The following is a 24,461-nucleotide window of genomic DNA, read 5'->3' as shown; positions in this document are numbered from 1 at the left end:
TTTCACTGCATTGTTATTTTTTTAAAAGAAGTCTACAAAACTCAAACTTAAGACAGCTTTAAAAAATTACAGTAATCCAAAGACAGTGTAATGAAAGAAATGTTTATGGCTCTCTCAGCTCTCAGACCACCTGCTGCTTTGAAACTCTGTTCACACGATATTAACAGGGTACTGCAAAAAAAAAAAAGTCAATGTTCTCAAAAGCCATACAGATTGAGCTTCCATTGAGATGATTCACTTTTGCTTTCAGTACTCAAGAACTTTCATGAAATGCATGAGATTAGAAAATATCAAATGTGGCACATTTTACAGCTTCAAAAACATAGACGTTGATAATTCCACATACAAAGCAAAATTAGTGCCTTTGAGATGCTGGAAGCTAAATGCTAATGCTCCTGTTTATGTAATTAAATCAATCTAATTTGTTATGTAACAAGACCTGTTGAGTGTGACTGCAGAGATGATAATGCACTTTACAGAGCAACTTTTCTTTCTTTCTTTGGTGCTGCAGCATCATTATCTTGTCTGAGCAATTATATATTCAGTCACAAGATGAATCCATTGCTTTGAAGATTAAGATCATTATTTATGATTTCCAAAATAAATGATGCAGCTCTCTTGCCGTTTCAAGTAAGAAGGCTGATTCACAGTGAGAAAGTCTTTACAAACATTCTCAGGACATAATAAGTGCTTTAAAGAAACATACTAAAACTAACATTAATAGAAATTTCTGGAAACTATGAACAGTGTAGATGACACAAATGTGAAATCCATACTCATTTCACTGCAAAGTGCTTCCTGTGTTTTCTTTATTCTCAGCCTTCTGCTACCATCTGTTGGTCAAACATGAAACTTTTTCATTCATCTCACCCTTTTGGTTAAATCAATATCTGCAGCAAAAATCATTAATATCCCTGCAGTATTTTGCTATGTTCCTGAGCATTTTGTTTACACTGCTCCACTTGTGCTTAAGCTATACTATGAAGACGTGTTTTCTTCCAACAAATATATGTATTTGAAGAAAAAAAAAATCCTCAGAGCTTTAAGTGACAGCCGGTGACCAACAAATGCAGAAATATTTTAACATAGGTTTAGATTTAAGTTGTTTGAAATGTGCATTTTTCCTCCCCATTCAGGTCAAGTGCTATTTGTTTAATGTGAAGAAGACTGAAGTGGAATCCTACTTCAATCTTCTTCATTCCCATCTGTCACTCATTACTCTACATACTCATCCCCATCCATTTCAAAATACCTCCATTGTCTTCTTTAATTATTTAACTGTAAGTAATTCTTGGGGGGTTGGGGGGACATGTTTTCAAGTACCTGTGCTCAACCATAAAAAAGAATAAAAAATAGAAACTTTTTCAATTTTTATTTATTCATTTTTGTTCTCAAAACGGCACAGGTTGAAGCAATGAGCAAATTTTTAAAATTTAATTTCTTCCTATAATTAAACCCAAGGCCTGTGAGATCTGCCCCAGTGCAAAAACAAGCTGCCATGACTACCAGAATAATTAAGCTGCATGAAACCTCCTAAATTATGGATTTTCATTTTGACTTTTGAAGATATGAATTAAATGCAAATCTTCCAGCTAAATTTGTTCACGTTAATAAGCCCTTGCATCGAAAGCCTTCAAGTTTGAGACCTGTCTGAAAGCATTTCAATAAGAATGAACTAATATCCTATTCTTTACAAAGAGAAATAATGAAGCTACTTTACCATCATTACACAGCCACAGATAAGCCACATAAATATTGTAAAGTAACTAATGCATAGAAATGGAAATTTATATGCAAGGTATAAATGTCTTCCTTTTATATACTTGAGCACTGAACTTTGTTCAAACATTAGAGCTATTATTATGCCAAATTAAGCCAAGATCAAGGGTAACTGGAGAATAATTTGAAACAATTTAAAGAATGTTTTTTGTCTAATTCACAAGTTGATGTACTAAAATCACTTTTCTTTTCATCAGTTTGGGAAAGCCTAGATGCTGATGTATTGGCTTTGGAGGCTAAGTTAATTTATATTTGAGCTAATGGAGACACAAGGCAAGTGTTACGGCATTTCAAGACAGTTGCTCAAACATGCTGCTCTCATATGTGACATGATTGAATTATTAAATTAAAACTGTCACCACGAAGGGGATTATGGAGTTACAAGTCTGCTTCATTTTTTAGATACAATTTCTAGATAGCTATCCGAAAGTTACATGCTCAACAGTTCAAATAGTCAGCACATCAGTAGCACAAGAAGTTCTAACTATTCATTGAATATTAGAGTATTTTAATAATTAGCATGTAGCCTTTTGTTCTGTGCTTCGCACAACTTCTCCTCAGTGGAGTGAGGTGGCTGCCTGTGAGGGGAAGATAATTATTACTCAGAACAAAGAAGGGCTAATGGTTAGTAAAACTTAAGCAAATGTTTGTGTAGAATCTGTTAAGTGTGGACGGAAAAGTTATGTGGAGGTGTTGAGATAGAATGACTCACCTGTCTTTTCTGTGTCCTCTCCAGGGTTTTTGGACAAATAGTTCTCTATGGGTCCAGACACCTTTTATAGGTTCTGGGAAAAACCATGGAAAAGTGGGGGAAATTGTTTGTGGTGTTCTTTTTGTAGTGAGTCATAATGCTGTTTATAGTGAAGGATAAAACACAAAAATATTCATAAAAAGTAAATAGGAATGTGTCTTATTTGGTAAAATGCATTTTATGTATATAGGTGGAAATTGTAAATTGGTGGCGTCCCCTGTGAATTAAAGATGGTTCGGTCCTTCCCAGCTGAGACTATTTAAGCTTGCAGTTGTAGCTTTGGAAGAGTTTTTGATACTGTTCTAGAGATGAATAAAACTTGTCTGCACTATAAGTTCAGTTGCAAAAGGCCAGCACATTATTCTTTATACCGTATGTGTGGAGTGATATGTAATGTTCAGTTTCAGTTACCATGGGTCACTGCTGATTCCTTAATTAATACTCTGCTTGTTGACCTGCCAATAAAGGACAATGGCCATGTCTCTGTAGTTTTGCAGTCATGCCATATTTTTAAGTTTTTCAGATGTAGGAATGAAATCATAAGATGATATATATATATATATATATATATATATATATATATATATATATATATATATATATATATATATATATATATATATATATATATATATATTTTTTTTTTTTTTAAATAAAAATATTGAATAGACTTCACAATCATGAAGAACTTTGAGTTTATTGCAATGCACAGTACCTTCTTCTAGGTACCAAAATGTTTTTGATTAAAATATCAGGTCCTGAAAGTTATCTTTACTGGACAGATTAATTTAAGTGTAATTTTGTCTCCTCTTATCTCAATATTTGGCATTTATTTCATGGCCATCCTTATTCTGGAAATTTTTCAAGTACTGACTTGACTGTGAACTAAATACCAAAATACTGTAGAGTCAAACAATCTTAGGCACATGTATAACAGTGGAGATGCTCAAGATGTTTGGAACAATTGATTTGATGTCCAGACTTCATGCTGTGATAGAACCTTAAAAAGTTATAAGCAGGTGCAAACCATAATAAATATGACATAACATTTCTAAAAGTAGATGGAAGTGCTTCACACGTTACGATAAACTGATAAGGTCATACAGAAAAATATTTAATTGGATATTTGCTGTTAAAAGTTGTTGTAGGTCACCTAAAAACAGTGCACACATTGTAGAAACACACTGCTACTTTGGCTTAGTTGTTTTCTACATAGATAATTAAACTGTGCAATTTGTGTGTTGTCTTCCTGAAGATGTTATTTTAAAACATAGTAAGGAACAAGTTATTTTTATTATGCTGTGATATGAAAAACCAAATGAATATCACAGTTCTTGCCATATTATATTTTTCACCTTGGGTACAGAGTGACTTCAGCAGGCCTTATTGTTTCTGTTTTCCCTGTGGCACTCCAAATGGTGTCAAGCATTGCAACAAACGGCTGAGGCGAGAACTGGAGAGACAAGAATAGAAGTGTTAATCCACTGAAACTGAGCCCTTGCTTCTGGAACCCTCTGGTTGACAAATTAAGTACCAGTTTTCATTTTCTGATGGAAAAAAATATATAGGGCACACTACAGCAGTGGTGACTAGCATTTATCTCCCTCGTTGGAGAGGCATAACAGATTTCTTTACATATGTAAAAGCAAACTGGGAAGAGCTGCTGGCAAGCTGAAAAAAGTAAAGCCAGCTCTAATTTGCATCTTCAAAGTTCATCACATACAGATGGCCTAAATTATTGTTTCCATTAAAAACAAAACTTCCATAGTGTTTTATCAATGCTAGGTAAAAAAAAAAGAAAAAATAGATGAACATGTGAAAATGTTTCCATTTTAAAATTTAAAGATCCAATTCAGTGTGTCTTTTATTGTGTTTTCTGGCTCAACAAATCTAAATCAGACAGTTTATTGCCTGGCTTCAACTTGAAAACACACAAAGGAGACAATTAAATGTTGAAACTGGAAAATATTGTCTTTGTGAATTCAAAAATTCTGTCTGGGTCTCAAGACACAGATCTGTCTGAAGAAGCTCCTCTGAGAGATGAGTCATCAGCAGGGACTGATCAGCTAATCAGAAGCTAACTTACAACAAGATGAGAGCTTTGTCAACTTAAACAGCATAATTCCTTGAAAATCCTCGATTGAAGGCCAGAGGCACCAGAGAGTTCCATAAAGGTCAACAATATACTGTATCACTTCAGCCCAAGTATCACATGAATGAGGTTGCTTTCATATTTATTCGTTTGAATCAGACAGATTTACATTCAAAGCTTGACACAATTACAATTAAAATTGATATTCATCCTTGATTATAGGTTATTTTAAAGTATGTTATTAACCTTAATATAACGTTTGATTTTTCAAGTCTTTGGATTAACCTTTCATGTCTGCTGGCAGCTTTCATGTAAACATGATAGCCAGCAAGGTTGGGAAAACACTCTTTGCTTCAATGTATGTGACTCACTAACTGTGGGAATTAAACTGTGGACGAAATCCAAATTCTGCTGAAACCGTTCAAAGCAATGTGGAAAAGGAGAGGTCTATAAGATGAAAGGTCCAAACTAAAATGTGTATGCACTACATAGAGACTTTGATTCAGCACTTCTAACTTAGCTAAGATGCAACAAAGTATCACTGTTTGTTTACACCTTGACAAATAGCAACAAATATTAAACTAAAGCCACATGACATAATCAGGACGGGATATATACATCTGTAGAAAACTTGACAAAGAGAACCAGGCCATGAGACTGAGAGCTTCATTAGCCAGGCACAGAAAGCCTGTGTAAAAAACGTTATGTGGCGGAAGACAAGAATAAATCTGCAGTAACTAAACTTTAAATCGCACCAGTTAACATAATCATGATGTAACATAAGTATGCCACATTCCTGTGGTACATCCACTTTAAATAAAAGTGGATGTACCTTAGGTGACAGTGAAGCAGTCAGGGTTTGGGAAAGATGGGTACAGGACAATGTGGAGATGTTCATTAACAATATAATGAAGCCCCCCACTTGCTGACTTGCCATTCTACAGATAAAGAAAGAGATAGACAGAGATGGAGAGGGAGAAAAAGAAATGGTGGTAAGTCTGAATATTTTGGTTCAAAAAGGTCCTTATGAAAGAGTGCCCTCTAGCGGATTTTAGATTGTAAAACATTCCGCATACTGGAGATACATATTCTGCGAGGTACAACAATTTTTCATTGTTCATAGTAAAAAACTAAACATTTCTTGATAAATATCCAGGTGTATTTTTTCTGTCTAAGTAATGTGGCTCACTGACAGGGCCACTATATACTGTATATATTATGTCAGACTGTTGCAGAACAGACTTCCTATGTTTTATTTGCATAGTCGGCACACTCGCGTATTGTGTACAGTGTAAGTATTGTAAAATATGATTGTGTACAACTGGCTAATCAAATTGAACATGAAATTTGATTCACAGTTAAAGGTAAAGCTCTAAATGGAAATTATTTTCAGATAACATTTTCATTTGATCACCATCATGCACTGAAAAAGGATTTATAAAAAATGTATATGATTTGAATTAATGTTATTTTTATTGAAACATTTATTAACAGATATGAACATTTTAAACAATCTTACTGCTTAACTGAGTTAAGCACCCAGGTAGAAATTCTGCAACATAGATTCCATCAGAACGTTTCCAAAATTCTTTGCTGCAAAACAGAGTAATCCACACCCTGCAGTTTACTTTTGCTTCCCTCTCCCGTCCGTGATTTCTGTGTTGCAGCACGGAAATTACGGAAATAATTGTATTCTGGGCAATTAGTTACCCAGAATATGCCTGAAAAACAACATATTTTCCTTAAATAAACATGATTGTATCTTAAAAACCGAAGCATATATAAATCAAAAAGACGAAAAACTGAAGTAGGGGAAAATGACATCAGATACAACTATAATAATAATAATAATAATAATAATAATAATAATAATAATAATAATAATAATAATAATAATAATAATAATAATAATAATAATAATAAATGCAATAGAATTTTAAGGTATTGTAAAAAAAACTGTATATATGTATAATGTATATTGTTTTTCAATAAGATTCAACCAGCAGCTTCAAACTAGCCTTGTTAGAAATCGCAGATCATTTGGATGGTAAGGCACAATAAAAGTTTCTTTTTTAAGTATACAAAATCTAAACAAAAATCTGTCTTTACTGTGTAAAACCATCGAACTAGTTGTCATAAAGTACATTTGAAGGGCTTCTTTAACAGTTTGGTGCCCAGTCAGTGCGTCTTTCCTAAGCGAATCATTCACGGACCGCACATCACCAGATGACAACAACAAAACAAGCCTACTGAGAAAGGGTGTTAGCGTAGTTAGCTAATTCAGATAAACAGCGACCGGTGGAGTTTAATCCATTAGAAATCTACAAGAATATGCGTAATCTGTATAGCTAACTATGTTTGTCAGTCGGTGTCTTGGTTAGTCTAGCTGACATTACCTAAGTGGCTCACCAAGCTACCACTAAGTATGCTCAGTTTATACGGGTTAGCCAGCTAGCTCTGGTGCTAGCTATTTCGCTAGCCACCTCGCCTTGGCGAAGACCAACAGAGAGGAAGATATGCGAGCAAAGTGAAGTAAGAAGCAATATATCGTTTTTCAAGTTGTTTTGTGGTTGGCCTGACTTTTAAACATTAAAGTGACTTTAGTTGTTTATGAGATATGTTTGTTAGATTCGTCGGTATTAAGGCATTACTGCCACACAGTCCTGTTAGCTATTAGCTAGTTAGCAAAGACAGTAGGTTATTATTGACCGTGTAGCTGCTAACAGCAGCTGTTGGTGGCTACTTCTCTGGCACCATCTTTATGAGAAACCAGAGGCCGTGAGGTTGATAAGAACAGCTGAGTTGATTATTCAGAAACATCTACACAAGTATAAGTTTAAACTGAAAGCGGCCCACAGAAACACAAAGCGTGAACGGAATCACCGAGAGAGGGGGAACTATCAAACCATCGTTTATAAACAGAAACCGTTTAAGCCAGTAACAACATTGTTATAACAGCATGTTTAGATTTATGTTTCATTAGCAACACACTCTTTGCCATTGCTGCCTAAATGTCAGCCAAAACTTTGTTTTTGGTTTAATCTTTTTTTGAGAGATTGTCAGCTTGTCTCTAAGGAGATCAACATTTTGTAATCATTGGGGCTTGAGGCTTGACAGTAAACAGTAGTTTAACCGTGACTCAGCTCAGACTATTTTAAGAAAACCAACAATTACAAAGACTTTGAAAGTTAAAAATGTGATTTTTATATTAAGGGAGGCTTAAAATAAAGCTTCCCTTTATTTTGAGGCATAGACATTTAATAAAGTACAGTAGCCTATAAAAGGTTACTGTGCTGTCTTGTTTATGAATGAATTATTGCCGAGTTGTTGCATCATTTTTACGTGAAGGTTCTTTGAACATTAAGTAAAATGTAACAGAAATAAACCAGCATCTGTCTTTAGACATTCTTAAATTTAAAAATACCTCACCTGTGTTTATAGTCTTAAACATATAAACACAAGCCTGGCTTGAATTACATGAAAGTTGTGCAGAAACTAAGTTAAAGAGGAATTATCCCCTTGTACTTACCACAGATGAATGCTGATCAAGAATCATTATTGACACATTTTTTTATATATAAAACTGTAGGTACTGTGCTTCTTTGCTACATACCACTTACTTCCATTCTGTACTTGTGAAAATAGTTTTTGTGAGAGTGTCCTTATCTCTGTGTATCAGATTTTTTTTTTGGTCGTTACTTACTTTGATAAATCGTGAAGACAAATGTTCTTAAGATGCTCAAATGTCACATCTACTGTCATTTTGTGACTTATTATTTTCTAATGTTTTATTTAATCCTCTGTCCTTTGTTCTGATGCCTTTTAGGGTCTGTTGACTCACTCTTAACAACATAACTTAAATAGTTGCTTTTTTTTTTTGCTTTCTCTTGCTTGTAGTTTAATTTATTTCAAACATCTACTCACATTTAGATGTATCATAAACTACAAGTGGACGATTAAAAAATAGTTATAAATTCATCACTTGTATCAGGTCTTAGATCTTAAGTATTTTGTTTTACATTGGTTGAAGACAACGGTGGAGTAAATTCAGAAAAATGTTTTTTTATACATCTATTGGTTTTAAAGGGAATCTGGGGGAAATGTGCCATTTTCTTTATATTAAATATCAGCCTCCACCTGCATTCTGTTTGTTGTAAATACTGCCAATGTGGTGGTGTGACCTTTCCTCTTTTATCCACAGTTTTCACTCCCTCCATTGTATATTTTTAAGCAATTATGTACTCACATTTTTGTATACTTCTTTAAAAATATCTAATCTTTAGCCAGTTTGCTAAAAATGTTGAAATTGATGCACATTATGATGTAATTGCTGGTGTAAGTAAAATCTTGGTTTAGAGTTGTTCACTCTGTAGTCTGCAGAATCATCTAGTTGATAGCTCTGCACACACCTACTAATGTTTTTGATCGATCATAGAGAAATTAATGGCTGAATGCTATTCTTGCAAAATCGGTAGATATTTAACCTAATTGATGAGGCAACTTCTGCTTTTTGCACAGAGCCTGTCCTGTGCCTCTTCACACCCAGATGTTTCCTTCTTTTAACCATTGGTAGATGGAAATTATGGGATGCAAAAAGATATTGGCAACTGAAAAAAAGTTTAATAGTTATTGTTTTCACGTTTATTTTTATTTTGCAGGGCGGTGGTGCATGACTAATGAACGAGAAAGGCAAGGTTGAAGAGCCCTGGGAGATTCACCATGAAGCTGTATGTGTTCCAGGTCAACAATGGAAGCACATTGACTTTTGACACTGACCTTGCTGTCCAAACGTAAGAAGCTGGGATTTTATAGATGATGTTCAGAAACCGTGGCCAGTGCTCCCTGCTTCTTTTGACCCAAACGACTCCTTTCTCTGTTTCAGTGTATTAGAGCTTAAACATGCCATCCAAGCCAAATACAAAATCGCAGTTCAGCATCAGGTCCTTGTTGTCAATGGGGGGGAATGTATGGCTGCAGACAGACGGGTCTGCAGTTACAGTGCTGGCACTGTAAGTTTATGCTAACTGCAATTTACTTATTTCCTTCAAATGTTTGAAGACTTTATGGCTAACATTTGATATTGCCTGTTTTTATTATGCTTTTCTAGGAAACCAACCCCATATTTCTGTTCAACAAAGAGATGATCTTATCCGACCGGGATCCAACCATCCCAAAAACCACCTTTTCCATTGAGAGTGAGATTCAGGTTAAGGTGGAAGAGTCGCTACTGATGCCAGCTGTCTTTCACACCGTTGCCTCACGAACACAACTTGCTCTGGTACTTTTTAAATGTATTTACACCTTTTTCTGTTTTTGTTTTTGAATTTTAGGAAAATATCTATTGATTTTGAAACAATATGCCAAGTTTTTCCAATTTTATAAAAAATCCTTGCAGGAAAAACAACTCTGGGACTTCTCATAAGTGCTACTGCTACAAAATTTACATGACTGCTACCTATAGGTTCACCTCAATAAATTAGGATATTCTTGAAAGATATTCTTGAAAAGTTTACTTATTTCAGCAACTCAGCTCACTAAGTGAAAGACATTTTATAGAGTAATAACGCACAGACTGATGTTTTCAAGCCTTTACTTTTGTTCATTCTGATGATTTTTGATTTACAGCTGATAAAAACAAATTATTAGTTTCTTAGATTAGAATACCACTTGACAAAAGTATGTTTACTACCCGCTTAAAAGTTATTTTCAAAAGGTATTTAATTTAATACCATGACTTTTTGGAAGGCATATTATAATTTAGAGCTAGTAAATATTGCAAAACATGCCCAGTAATAACATTACTTAATTCCATTCTATGTTACACAGATGGTTTTTCTGCACTTATAAAAGATTCATTAATGTTGACAAGCCAAGGGTTTGGACTTGCTGCAGCTGATGGCAACCTGACCTACTTAGACTGACTTATGTCAATTAATGTTCATATAGTCCCTTTCCAACAAAGTAAATTAAATTACTTGATTAATTAAACGAATAATTACTTGGCTATTTGAGGGCAGCTGTAAAGCCTTGACTCTTCTTTTACAAGATGGTCAGTAAAGCTGTAAATATTCCAAAAATACAAAGGTCTAAACCCTTTATTTCAGTGCATATGTACCACAAAGATACTACAAGGCAGTTTTTTTATACAGCAGCAATATTAAATAATTTTGCCAGTATATTTTGTGTACTTGAGCCTCTGTTTGACGTCAACCACAGAGTAACAAGCAAGTCAAAGGACAGTGAGTCCATACAAAAAAGTTTGATGTAATCGGTGTCTGCTACAAGATATTAGTATTCAGGCTCACTATATGGACAATATCGTATGTTTATGGAAAATGTTTAAACACTGTCTATTTTCAGCCTCAGTAGGATTTACATGAAGCTCCGCAAGTAATTGTTATCAGCTGATGCTATCATTTGAGCCAGACAAATAGCGGTGGTCTCGGTGACCCTGCAGTGACAGACAGGTGTTCAGCAGCAGTCTGCACCGTGTAACACAAAACAGACCTGTACTGGTCTGATAAATGAAAAGGGACACACTGCTTCTACTTCATTATCAGTTCAACCTATTGATGTAAAATAACTTCTAACATTATGAAAATCTGTTTAAATTAAGAATGATAAAAATTATGTGCCCTTAAGTTTAGTATGACATTATTTAATTGCACTCTCTTACCCTGATGTTGCCTAATTTTTAAAAATCTTTCTAGGAAATGTTCGAAGTTGCCAAAAAACTTTGCTCGTTCTGTGAACGTTTGGTTCACGATGAGCATCTCCAACATCAAGGCTGGGCAGCTATCATGGCTAATCTGGAGGACTGCACTTTGTCTTATCAGAAGTTACTCATGAAGTTCAACACCGCATACACAAATTATCAACAGGACTTGGAAGAAATTAAAATCAAACTTTCAAAGTAAGTATAAAAATTAGATATTCTCTACTTTAAAAAGAAAATTGACCTAAACTAAAATGTGTTTTAAACCTGTGAATAGATCACCTGCCAGGTTACTAACATTTTTAAATGATGCCTGACAGACATGAGTGTTTAATTGAAAACAAAGTTTCAGTTGACATTTGTTGTAATGCCTGCAGATTAGGGACTTCAGTTTCTGTGATGGCCAGAATTCCTCTGCTCGAATGTTTGACAAGACACAGTTACAGAGAGAGCATCGAGAAGTCCAGTTCAACCCCGGAGAAGGATTCAGATGAGACAGAAGAAGAAAAATCCACCGACTCTGTGCTCTGCGCTACTCAAGCCCAGGTGGCCTCTAAATCGTCAGCGTCCTTATCTGCTTCAGGGACAGCCACATGTGAGCCAGAGGGAGATCAGGAGACAAACGAAATGACTGAGAGTGATGGTTTGAGAGCTGCACTTTTAGATGATGACACTCCAGAACTCTCCTGCCAGTCTTCTTTTAACGTAACACTATTGGACTGGATAAACGTGCAAGACAGGCCTAACGATGTGGAATCGGTTGTCAGGAAATGCTTTGACTCCATCAACAGGGTGAGTATTTGTGGTACAGACTGCTAAACACTAACTTGTAAGTTCAGTGGGGAGACCAGGATTTATGGGTGTGTTGTTTGTTTCAGCTTGACCCTCGGATCATCCAGCCTTTTCTGGCAGATTGTCGTGACACAATTGCAAAGCTAGATAATCAGAACATGAAATCCATCAAAGGGCTTGAAGACAGGCTGTACGCTCTAGACCAAATGATTGCAAGCTGTAAGAAGCTGGTGAATGAGCAGAAAGAACTTGCTCAGGTAGTAACAAAAAACTTCCTGTTAAGGATTTTCTTTTTAGTTGTTAAGTCTGTTTTATTAATTGTACTTTACACTCTTTTGCTGCCAGGGGTTTTTGGCCAATCAGAAACGAGCTGAAAACCTAAAGGATACATCCGTCTTGCCTGATCTGTGTCTGAGTCACACCAACCAGCTGATGATTATGCTGAACAACCACAGGAAGCTGCTAGACATCAAAAAGAAGTGCACCACTGCCAAACAAGAGCTAGCAAACAACCTTCAAGTCAGACTCAAGTAAAAACGGAAATATTTTTTTCTCAATTATGTTTGTGATACAGTTCTGGTTGAAAAGTTTCTGCACACTCACTGTCACCATCCATTTGCAAATGTTGAGCTTGAAAATGTCTGGTCCTCATGCAGTTTCAAGTTCATGACTTTTTTTGAGATTTTTCCACAACTTCACAACAATCTTTTTAATTTTAGTGTGACAATTTAGGTTAGATAGGTTGTTCTAATAAGGCCTCCAAACACGTCAAAAGTAATTTTATAATGGCAAATTAGGGTTCTGGAAAGGTTTTCAAAGATACCATAGTAAGATCTGTGGATTTAAATATATTCCATCCCAGAGAATTAACCGATTTAATTACCAATTTTACCAAAAATAAGGTCCAGTTGCCAAACATAAACATATCTGAAGCTTACTGATGGCTACAAAAAGAATACAGTGAAGGTTAAGCTCTTGAAATTATATTTTACAAAATTTACATGGGTTAATATGCATATTTGAACCTTTACCATTTCAACTTTTTCTTAATTTGAGAAAATCCACAATAAATACAAGAGATTGTTTTTATAATTCATTGAAATAATTAGTTGTATAATCTTTCCACCCTGTGAAATAATGGTTCAAATGTAACCTCAAAGGATTAATATGAAGAAACTGTGTGCAGCTTCCTTTTCCATGTCTTTAACTGTGATGCTTTTTGTTGAATGTGAAGTTAGTGGTTAAAAAAATGCTCAAGAGAGTCATTTCTGTAGCTTGAGTTTTGGTTGTGATTGTAGATGGTGCTGCTACGTGATGCTTCACGCAGATCAGGATGGGGAGAAGCTTCAGGCTCTTCTTCGGCTCCTGACAGAGCTAATAGAGAGAGTGAGGGTGGTGGACGCCCTCAGTACGGTGCCCCAGATGTACTGCTTGGCAGTGGTGGAAGTTGTGAGGAGAAAAATGTTTATGAGACACTACAGAGAGGTCAGTGCCTATTATTGTTATGGTAATATCAGCCACCGCTTGTTGACATTATTTGCCACTATCAGACACAGTCTTGTTTTTATATTCCCGTATTTTAATGCATTAAAATTTTGACATTTGTTGCATAAATATAAATTAACCCTGATGCAACAATTGCTATTGTATATGTTTTATTTGCAATTCATTAATTTTATGTGAGACTTTTAGCTTTAGCAAGTTTTATAGAATTAAGAGTGTTTTTATTGGAACCTGGTATTTTGTGGTTCTCTTAACAAAAAAAAGGGTCAAAGATCAAGTTATGTTTAAAAAAGGGTTTTCTTTAACATGTCTATACAACTATGTAGACCAGGCTGTGTGACTCATAAAAAAGCCTTTAATATTTCTTGATTTTGTCAGTGGGCCAATGCTCTTGTTAAGGACGGGAAGCGACTGTATGAGGCAGAAAAGTTCAAAAGGGAATCCTTTGGAAAACTCTTCAGTAAGTGCTTTTACAGTCCTCCATTGATGAATACATTTTACCTCTGAAGTTGTGCTAACATGCTGATGTTCTTTTTGACTTTAAGGGAAGTCTTTTCTCCGAAATCGATTGTTTAGAGGACTTGAGTCTTGGCCTCCAACTTCATTTTGTGTAGGTTTCTTGTGCAGAATATTTTTTTTTCTCCAATAGTATTCACTGTATTTTCAGGGTGAGGTTTTTGGTTACCATTACTACCGTTTCATTGTTACAGACACGGAAACCCAGAAAGTTTGACGATGAACTTCCAGACATCTCACTTGATGACCTGCAGTACTTGAAATCGTGTTGTCCTGTTGAGGTGCAGCCTTTCCTAATGTAAGTCACCGTCAGCAGACACTCAACCGTTCCTGCTGTAAGCTAACCTGTCTCAGAAATCTTGTAGCGGAGCTGAAATGATGTTTTTTTTGTTTGTTTGTTTGTTTTTTCCTGCAGGATTCCCGCCATGTGTGACTTTGAGCCCCTAAATCGCCATGTAGAGACACTTCATAAGCTGGTCCGAGCCGCACAGAGCGTGGACGAAATGTCTCAAACTATCACAGACCTGCTGAGTGAACAAAGAGTAATGTCTTTTTTTTAATCAGTTTTAGCCTTGGAACTAGAAATGCATCTTTCAGAAATTAAAGCTGATTTCCTATTATGAATTCTGTTTTTTGTTTCCTTTTGCTATAATTTAAGAACAACAGTCATATTTTTCTCTTTTCTTCCTGCTTTGAGAACTCACTAATCACTTAAATGAGCAGAAGCCACTATGTGCTATATTTTTGAGAGATCAATCAATAAAACTAAATTTTGCTAATTTAAAAAAAAGACAGAATGATTACCTTTCAGCTGTAAGGTATGACGCCTTCACTGACTGGGGAAAAAAATACATTTTTAAATTTCCAATCTACCCATCTAAAAATTGTCCAGTTTCAATCAACAGCAATTTTTTCTGCATTTCTTTTCTTAATTGCTTTAAAGTCAAAGTCAAAGTTTAAAGTCAAAGTGTCTTTTTCTATTTGATTCATGTAAAGTAAATTATGGCTCAACTCAGACTGCATCGTCTCCATCTGTTCTGTCTTTCCAGACATCCTATAGTCAGAGCGCCCAAAGATCAACGGCACAAACTCCGCAGTCTGAGGGCAAGAATGGGACCACCACGCCGGTGCCCTCCAAAATGCCTCTCTGTCTTAGCCTTCAGGGATCCAGCTGTCAGCCCCTGCTTGTACCCGTCCCAGCTCCTTTAGAGGATCTGTCGCCAGACAGCATTGATGCACAAACATTTGACTTCGAAACCATCGGCCACCCGAACATGGACCCTGTCCTGCAGCAGGGATCCCTGGACTTGGATTCTCTCGCCGAAAGCCCCGAATCTGACTTCATGTCTGCTGTCAACGAGTTTGTGATCGAGGAGAACCTGACCTCCCCGAACCCCATCAGTGACCCCACTAGCCCCGAAATGATGGTGGAGTCGCTCTACTCCTCAGTCATTAACGCCATCGACAACAAGCGGATGCAGGACACCACAACGCTGGAGAAGGAAAACTCAAGGATTGCCGACCTCAAGGAAGTTCTGGAGAAATACAGATGTGCTGCAGAAGAGTCCCACTCCAACCTAAGGAGAGTGAAGGCTGACCTCTATTACTTAAGAGGTTTTGTCTTGAAGGAACAGCAGGACTTTGGGTTAGCTCTGCGCAGCATAACCATGGAAGTGCGCAGTACTGTGAACAAAATCTACCAGTGTCACAAAATGGAGTTGAACGAGCAGCATGAAGGAGAGCTTCTCAGCGCTCGGCAGGAGCTGGAGAAGCAGGTTCAGGCATTGACGGAAGAAAATCAAGTAAACCAGAATATTGTCAGAGATGTCCAACGAGCGATGCTAGAGCTGGAGGGGCTCATGGAGCGCAAAGAGAAAGAACTTACCCAGCTGGAGAATGAGAAAGAGCGATGGGTGGAAAAAGAGAGAAACTTTGCTGAAAAGATCAAAAATCTTGAGCAGATCAACTGTGATCAAACAGAAGAAATCAAGACGCTCCAAACTTCAAAAGACTCTTTGAGCAGTCAGCTTGAAAACCTGCATTTTGAGATCGAACGCAGTCAGCAGAAGATCCGACAGGAGCTGGAGGCGGTTTCTCAGTGCCATTTAAAGGAGTTGGAGGAAAAACTGAAGCAGGAACACCAAAAGGATCTGGATAGTCTGAATAAGAACAACAAGGAGGCTCTGGAACATCTTGCTGTTGAAAATAGTACAAAGCTAACCAAGGCAGCAGATCACCACGATACCGCTATTAAAGAGAAGGATGTTCACATTAAAGAAATGGAAGCTCGGCTTACGGAGCTCACAGAACTCCGCTGTAGACTAGAGGTAGACCTGGCCCTCAAAGAGTCCGAGATGGAGGAGGTGAGGATCTTATTTGAAGAAGCTAAGATGCAGCAGGCGGAAGCTGTAAAGACCCAAGTGGAGGCAGACACCAAAGTCCTTAAAGATGAGCTGATGGATCTCAAGAGGCAGCTTCAAGCTAAGAACGAGGAGTATGAAGTGGATCTGGCAGAGCTGAGGACTCTCATGAGGATCGAAAAGGACCACTGCATCTCGGAGCTGGTGGACCGGCAAGAGGAGCAGACGATCCTGTTGCACGGCAAAATCTCCGCCCTGCAGCAGCACTCCCAGGATGTGGAGAGAAACCACGCGGAGCAGCAGCAGAGGCTTAGAGAAGAGTTGGATCAGCAGCGGGCGGCTCTGGCTGAAGACGAAGAAAAGCAATTTAGGAGTTTCCAGGATCGGGAGCAGCAGTTGAGGACAGTTATCAACAATTTGCAGGCAGAACATGATCTGCTCTCTAAAAATCTAGAGCAGGAAAGACGTGCAGCTCAGGAGCAGGAAGCCTCGAACGTCGTAGCAGCAAATGCTTTTAAGGAGTTAGAGCAGCAGAAGGAGGAGATGGAGAGAAGACTTTTAGAAAAGATTAGGCAACTTGAGAATGAGCTTCATGAGAAACAGTCATGTAAAAGGTAAAAGCTGGATCTTAATGATCAAACACAATCGAACTTGTATAACAGACATGGGCCAATGTGAGTATAATCCTGAGTAAAAATACTACAGTGTGACTGTGCATAGAACATACCAGATTGCTAGTCAATTGTCAGATTACTTGAAAACCTGCTGAGGTTCCCCTTTCTTACATGCCATTCACAATTTGTGTATTTTTAGAATGTTGGGAGGAATGAGTGGCATCTCCTTTAGTTTTTGAAGAGCAGAAAGCTGAATTCACTTTTTTTGTCGGAAAGTGAAAGGTGTAATAGCCTCTTTTCAGTCAGCTGATGGGCAGTGCCTAGTAATATGTGAAAAACTGTCACAATGACACCCTGAAAGCTTACTAAAAGTTTTTTTTTGCTGAAAAAGAACTTGTTTTACTGATATACCAGTGACTGACCTGACCCATGCCTATTATATAATAAAACTGCAGCTATTTACTTAAATGTAAAACTTGAGCATTTAAAGTAAATTAACTTTGCTGCAATTTTGAAAAAAAAAAGAAAGTCTTTTATGCATTTACCATTGTAGAAATGCAGGTTTTTTTTCAACAAGGAATGAATGTGCCTCTCTTTCAGTGATGAAGGCTTGTCGCTGCATGCTGAGGGCCATGCAGATGCTGGAGCACCTCTGTCCCTAGACTCAGCCTTACAGGAGCGCCTGCAGCAGGAGAGGGCCTCTCTGCAGGCCCAGATTGAGCTCTTGGAGAAGAAGAAGAACGAAGAGATACAGAACCTCAAAACATCACTGATTGCAGAGCAGCAGGTTTGTATGTAAACTGGAAATGGGCATTAAAAGCCTCGTGGTTGACATATTTTGAGCAGTTGTTAGAAACAGACCGGTTTGTGGCTGTCTTTCAATTTTCTGTTTCTTTTTTTTTTTTAAGCTTTAACTTCAATTTCTTTTCAAGAACCATGGGAAGAAAAGTAAACAATTTTAAAATAGTTTTCCTTTAGTTAGATTGGCGGCAGAGGCAACGTCACAACATGTGTGAAACAAACTATCCCCCCTTAATCTTTAAAGCAAAAGCAAAATCATGACAATGGTTAGCATCTTACTAAAGCAGACCCATCAGAGGAGCAAGATGGTAGATAGCCTTAAACTCAGCAGCCAAATGTCATGATGCAAGCTCAAATGTATTCTATTTTTTAAATATTGTTTGAAAATTCAAAATGTTTGTTTCTTCTACATTCAAGACGAACTTCAACACTGTTCTAACAAGAGAGAAGTTGAAGAAAGAGCAGATTATCAACGACCTTTCGGAGAAGTTACAAAAAGTTACCCAGCAGCAGGAAAAAGACAAAGGCGAGTACTGTGCTTTACATATGGCTGGAGTTGGGAAGTGTGTTATTTGTGTACTTCGGTAACTTAGTTTTAATAGCAGAAATAGTATTGAAACATTTAAGATTATTCTGCTACTCTAGTTTAGCCAAGCCAGCTTTATTTATAAGCACTTTTAAAACAGCAAAACTGAACAAACTGCTGAAAAAACCTCATATAAAGACAGAAAAATAAGTAAAACAATCACATAAAAGACACATCTTGACAAATAAAGTTTCAATTTATGGGGTTTCTTTTGTTTGTTTTTGTTTCTGTAATGCAGGTCTGATAGAAACGCTGTCTGAGGACCGAGCGAGTGTGATGCAGGAGAAAAAGCAATTGGAGGAAGAGCTGAACCGTCTGCGCAACTCTGCTCTGGTCTCCTCAGCCTTCTTCCCCTCGAACTCGGCTCAAGATCTCTCAGAAGCTGGAGCAGCAGCGAGGGCTCTGCCTGTTACGGGGGCTTGCTCTCCTGAGACCTCGGCTGAAACGGACCGACTGGCCTCCGTAACGGCCTTCAGAGATGACGAGCACGTCGAGTCAGCTGTGGAAGCCAGCATGGTGGCTTCTGAGTAAGCACTTCTTCTTTAATAAAACTATTATTTAAAATATAAGACTGAAGACATTGCTAAAGGAACAGTTTCAGGTTTACTGCCTTGTTTCTGCAGGAAATCAAATTAAGGGTACACGTTGACATGCGTATATTATGATGCAAACCCCTTTAAACACCTTTAATTATTTCTCAAGATATATGGGAAAGGTGTGGTGTATCTCTAAAACCATGGTTTAAATAAGACTACCAGAGAAAACTTTTGTATAAAAGTCAAGATTATTGTTCACTTTGGTGTTTACAGGCATGAATGTTCCGATGTAGAATCAAGTTATTTAGATTGTAGTTTCAGCTGAATTTGGGCTTTGGATGTGAAATATTTTCTTGTAGACATACACTCATAAGAAGTGTAAGATTTTGGAAGATTTTGATTTCACCTGCTTAGTGATTTTGTATTTCCTTTGACAGTCGTAAGCTCGTAAAAAAAAAAAAAACAACAACCTAGGTCCGACAAAATTTTTGTTTACACCAAGCTTTAGTTTGGTTGGGATTTCAGCTAAATTAGCCACATCCTTAGAAAGCATTGCATTGCTGAAAGATTCCAAGAGTAAATGAACCAGACATGGATGGACAGAGACACATTTGAAAGCAGACAGAAGGTAGGGCAGGATGTGACAGTGCAAGTTTTTGTTTTGTTTTTATTAGCACTAACTAGGCACAAGATAAAAAGATGATGCCAAATATCAGTTTTTCCTCCAATGTTATTCATACAGTTACCATCTTACATTTTTCCCATAGTGACACCGTGATGTCAGAAGAGAAACAGCGGATAATGTTACTTGAGAGGGTAAATATGCATGTTTTTTCCTTCTTTTAAACATGTTGAAATCTGTTTTTTTATTTGTTTCAGTGTGTTTAATTAATTTCTTAAATGTTGCAGACTTTGCACATGAAGGAAGAAGAAAACAAGCGCCTCAGCCAGCGACTGGTTAGTCGAGTGTCTTGTAACATAATTATTTCTTTCACACAACTTGTGCAGGTCTGGAGAAGTATGTCAAATGAAAATAGAAAAATAGGACAAATAAGAATATGCTTTTTTTCTGACAAATATTTAAAAGTAAAAATATACTGCTTCAACTGATGCAGATATTTTAGATTTTAAATAAAATTTGTCTAGAATTGTTGTATGTACATAGGAAAGACCCTTGGTTTAAGAAATATAATGTCCTTTCCACTAGGTGGCAGTAGCATCAAAGAATAAATCCAGGCAAAGGCTCAAAAGACATTTAGAATAGTGTCTCACAATATAGTGCAAACTGACTTTATGTAATTTTAAAGAAATAAATAGCATAAAGACTAAACATATATTTTGCTAATCTTAGATTTTATGTTAAAATACTTAGTGTATTTTCAAAAGTCATAAGCAAAAAGTAGTAGCCGAAAAGTAACGATGCTAATGATCAAGCTAATTTAATGCATTTTGTTTGAATAAAGGCGATCTCCTTTTCTGTCACGTCTAGTCCAAGTTGTTGCTGTCATTAAATTAATGCAATATGATAATTGTTGGTCTCATCTGTTTCTTTGCAGATGTCTCAAAGCATGTCCTCCGTGTCATCACGGCATTCAGACAAAATTGCCATCAGAGAGTAAGTGAACGCTAATAAAATACCACATGGCATTAGCATGTCCTTACCACTGTGACTTTTAACAGTTTTAATATTGGCTAAAACCGACCCTGATTACATTCAGGATAATTACACACATTATTGTATAATTACCATAACAGTGTTGTTTGCACTTTACTGAAGTCTGGGAGATCATCTCTTTGTCTCATGGTCCATCTTTTTGTGTTTCAGTTTCCAGGTCGGCGATTTGGTTCTAATCATCCTGGATGAAAGGCATGACAACTACGTGCTGTTCACAGTTGGTCCCACCCTCTACTTCCTGCACTCAGAGTCTCTCACTGCACTGGACCTTAAACCAGGTCAGCTCCTATTACAGCCTACTAAAATCACTGGTAAACCTGTAACTTTAGTATCGTGTTTTTAAATATAATTTACCGTTATAGTAAGCCAAACACCCATAAACAGTAATTTCTATTTTAGAATTCATATGCCATCATAAGCGTCACTGGCCACAAATCATAACGTATTCTTACTGCTTACCCATGTGTAGCCAGTTTCCTACATGTTCATTGTTTAACTTTTTTTCTGTATTAAGCATCAGGGACCTCAAGACGGCCATGGGTGCTTGGAAAAGTGATGGAGAAGGAATATTGTCAGGCAAAGAAGGTGCTTTGAACTTTTAATATCTGTCTTGTTCTTGTATTAAGTGTAAGATTTCCTGAATAGCTGATATTTCTGTAGAGACAATAAACAAGACTGAAATGCTTTTACTTTCTAACTAAATTAAAAGTTAGTTGTCAAAAAATGTTTTGGGGAAAAGAAAACACTTGTTTTTCAGCCAGCGATTAAAAAGCCTTTGTGCATAATTAAAAATTGACAAAATGCAGAACCACATGTATGGGACATATACTTTTTAAATAAAACTTCACTAGAAATCTAGTTTGAAGATTTTTTTCACACTATAAGAACATTTTCAAAACAAATAACAGCTGTGTCCAACTTAATATTTAATTAGAAGAAAATATGTGATTTACTGATTTGTGTTAGAATGTTAAAATGATTAATTAACTTGTTTCTTAAGAAGATCAATCATTGATTATTTATCTCTGGGGTAGAGGCAATATCACATGGTGTGTGAGAGAGTGTCTTTTTCAGCATGTTTTTGTTTTTAGCAACTAGGAACATTATTGTCGTTAGCATAACAAACATTGTTCAGTTTTTCTGACAAGGTAGACCCTTGTCTTAGTTTTTTTTTCTAACTGACTGATTTCCCATCAGTAGGGATCAAAGATTTCTAGCACAAAAATAACAGAATTTTGTCACCAAGTAAATCCTCTCTGATCTCTAATTTTAATAATATTTCTTTTAAATCTTGAGACATGTTTGTTATGATGTTACAGCATTAAAAGAACTTTCTTTGTTTCTCACAAAACTGTGTTTTTCTCCTTCAGGCCCAGAACAGATTCAAAGTTCCTTTAGGAACCAAGTTCTACAGAGTGAAAGCTGTTCCATGGAATAGAAAAGTCTAATAGCCAAGTAACGAGCTAAAATGTATATTTATTTTAATTTTTGAACGAAAACATCATAATTGATAACATTAACAGCAAAAGACAAATTGAAGATCGTCTTGCAACATAATTTTTTGTGTTTCAGTTTAAATATCTGAAACATATGCTATCATGTTTTTTTTGTTTGTTTTTTTTCCTTATTATTATTTTAAATCCAGATTTTATTTTATCGTGGACCAAATGCTATTAACCTAATTAGGGCATTGCCTTGTACACTGTGGCATTATGCCCTCTGACTTGTGTGTGAAATTGAACAAAATTTGGATGTTAAATATTAGTTCTCATTCTCAGCATTTGTCCGCTTGTGGAAAATACTGTCATTATCAACATAATTAAATAAAAAAATATACATTTATAATTAATGTTAATGGAGGAATGTTCATAGCATGCATGTTGAAATATTTTCTTTGATTTACCTAACAGATAAATGTCGTAGTTGGAAATGTAGTTAATGCTGTATGTTACTCACAATCAGTATGGCGCTCTGTCATTACTGACATGTACATTATGACTGCGTGACTGACTGAAGGAAGCAGTCATCTTTGCAATCCTTGAAATGCACTTTGAAAAACAATGCTTTTGTTAATTTGAAAAGGGAAGTTAATTGAGCTGTCAGAACTAAGTAAATATATCAGCACAAACTTCTCATTATCATAGAATATGGATATGTAGAGAGGAAAACATTGTGACTGTGTTTCATTATCGGGAGACATTGTATATTACCCATAAAATCACATGTAACAATAACTGACTGTATTGTAAAGGATAGAGTTTTGAAACAATAAAGGATTGATCCCCAAAATATTCAATTGTTTCCTCTTTTTATTATTTCTTAGCATTTTAAAAGCGTTTTCCTGGTTATAACAAAGGAGAAGGGAAAAAAAATATATAAAAAAGTTTGGTAGGCAGACTGTTAGGTTTTTTTACTTGCCTGTAATCAAAATTGCTTTTATGTCTGGAAAATTAATGTCTTATTTGACATGTGACATTCGAAACAAAAAAGAGCCTCTTTTTGTGTAATTAGTGCATAGCCTGTATAATAATGCCATTAGAATTTTCTGGGCATTCAGGAAATCAATGTAAAAAAAAAAAAGCACAATGTAGTGCGCTCACTTGATTTAACATTTTTTGATTTTGTGGAAACATAAATGTTGGCACGCTGCTGCAGGAAACAGACTTCAAAAAGGCTTCATATCGTGGCCCAAGAACGATGCGGCCCTCATGGAGAAGGAAGCCCACCAACATCACTTTCCCAGTTCACAGCGGGGAGCATAGCAGCTCGCCGTCGAGCGCTCTCTACCATGTGGGTCTAGGGGTGTTTTAACAATGTTTAGCTCTATTTTCTCCATTTAGCATAAGCCTGTTGTCACATTTGGATGGCTCCTTCATAAATTGATGGTGTGATTCCTACAATTTCGGGACAGGCCTGAACGACAAAATATGCAACACAACATTCGATACCGAGGTGGCTGGCAAGCAGCAACCATGTGCACTGGACAGGCTCTTAGTGTAAATGTTTACAACCCCCCACTGAGCTCAGTGCTGCTGGGAGTCAGCCTCCTCAGGCTGAATGAGATTTAACATTGCCATGTGTAGTCTGGAGCTATTTCCATTAAAACTGCCTGTGTGACTTCCTTTTCTAACAGCTGACCACTTATTTACATTACTGAAGCATTTAGTTTAAACGTGCACACAGGAAATTTATAACGTTTTCGTTTTTTTTGCTTTTCAAATGGCGGCATTGGTGTTAAAATATTATTCTTGGGAAATTTTATTAAACTTTTTTATTTAAATAAAATTAGTCACATATTTTCAGAGTTTTCTGAAAGGAGGCAAAAATATAAAATAGTAAGAATAAAGTAAGAATAAAAATTTTGTTGAGGTCTCACCCATAAACCTGCACTCATCTCTTGCACAGACATATTCGGTAAATTAAAATATTTTCCGATGAGGCACGTTTGTCCGATTGAAAGTACTGTTTGAAAATAACCTTTATGCAGGTTCTTTTCATCAAGGCCAGATTTCCGGATTAAAAATGTGGTTTTGTTTATTGTTCAGATGTAATATTCCAATATTAAATGATTGTGTTTTATTAATACAGTAAGAGAAGAATCATAATAAAGGTTTGAAAAGTCTTTGCGTAAGTAATCTATATGTTTTATTTAGTGAAATAAATGAACTTTTCAAGATTATTCTAAATTATTGAATCTGACTGTATATGATGCATATGTGTCCACCAGCAGACAAGTTACAG

At 36.4% G+C, this 24,461-nt stretch overlaps 1 protein-coding gene across 1 annotated transcript; it reads left to right on the top strand.

Annotated features, from left to right (window-relative positions):
* The first annotated feature begins 6,816 nt into the window (after positions 1–6,816).
* rb1cc1 (RB1 inducible coiled-coil 1) lies at positions 6,817–23,011 on the top strand. The gene is made up of 23 exons (XM_014471937.2): positions 6,817–7,154; positions 9,281–9,412; positions 9,505–9,631; positions 9,730–9,900; positions 11,333–11,535; positions 11,715–12,129; positions 12,216–12,386; positions 12,475–12,659; positions 13,428–13,614; positions 14,011–14,092; positions 14,178–14,242; positions 14,343–14,446; positions 14,564–14,690; positions 15,198–17,122; positions 17,723–17,909; positions 18,341–18,449; positions 18,748–19,036; positions 19,813–19,861; positions 19,955–20,002; positions 20,602–20,660; positions 20,871–20,998; positions 21,235–21,305; positions 22,091–23,011. Exons 2-23 carry the CDS (start codon positions 9,342–9,344, stop codon positions 22,166–22,168), a joined length of 4,851 nt encoding a protein of 1,616 aa, XP_014327423.1. The 5' UTR covers positions 6,817–7,154; positions 9,281–9,341; the 3' UTR covers positions 22,169–23,011.
* The last annotated feature ends 1,450 nt before the right edge of the window (positions 23,012–24,461 follow it).

The sequence above is a fragment of the Xiphophorus maculatus genome, chromosome 6 (genome assembly GCF_002775205.1).
Source record: "Xiphophorus maculatus strain JP 163 A chromosome 6, X_maculatus-5.0-male, whole genome shotgun sequence".
Lineage (NCBI taxonomy): Eukaryota > Metazoa > Chordata > Actinopteri > Cyprinodontiformes > Poeciliidae > Xiphophorus > Xiphophorus maculatus.
Note: the sequence above shows the minus strand (reverse complement) of the source record. Positions and strands in the feature narration are given on the sequence as shown.

Bases quoted from the DNA above. Each gene is read 5' to 3' on its own strand.
- rb1cc1 (XM_014471937.2), top strand. From the start codon at position 9,342: ATGAAGCTGTATGTGTTCCAGGTCAACAATGGAAGCACATTGACTTTT. The intron at 12,130-12,215 runs GTGAGTATTTGT...TGTTTGTTTCAG, and splicing joins GCTTTGACTCCATCAACAGG to CTTGACCCTCGGATCATCCA. The intron at 17,123-17,722 runs GTAAAAGCTGGA...CCTCTCTTTCAG, and splicing joins GAGAAACAGTCATGTAAAAG to TGATGAAGGCTTGTCGCTGC.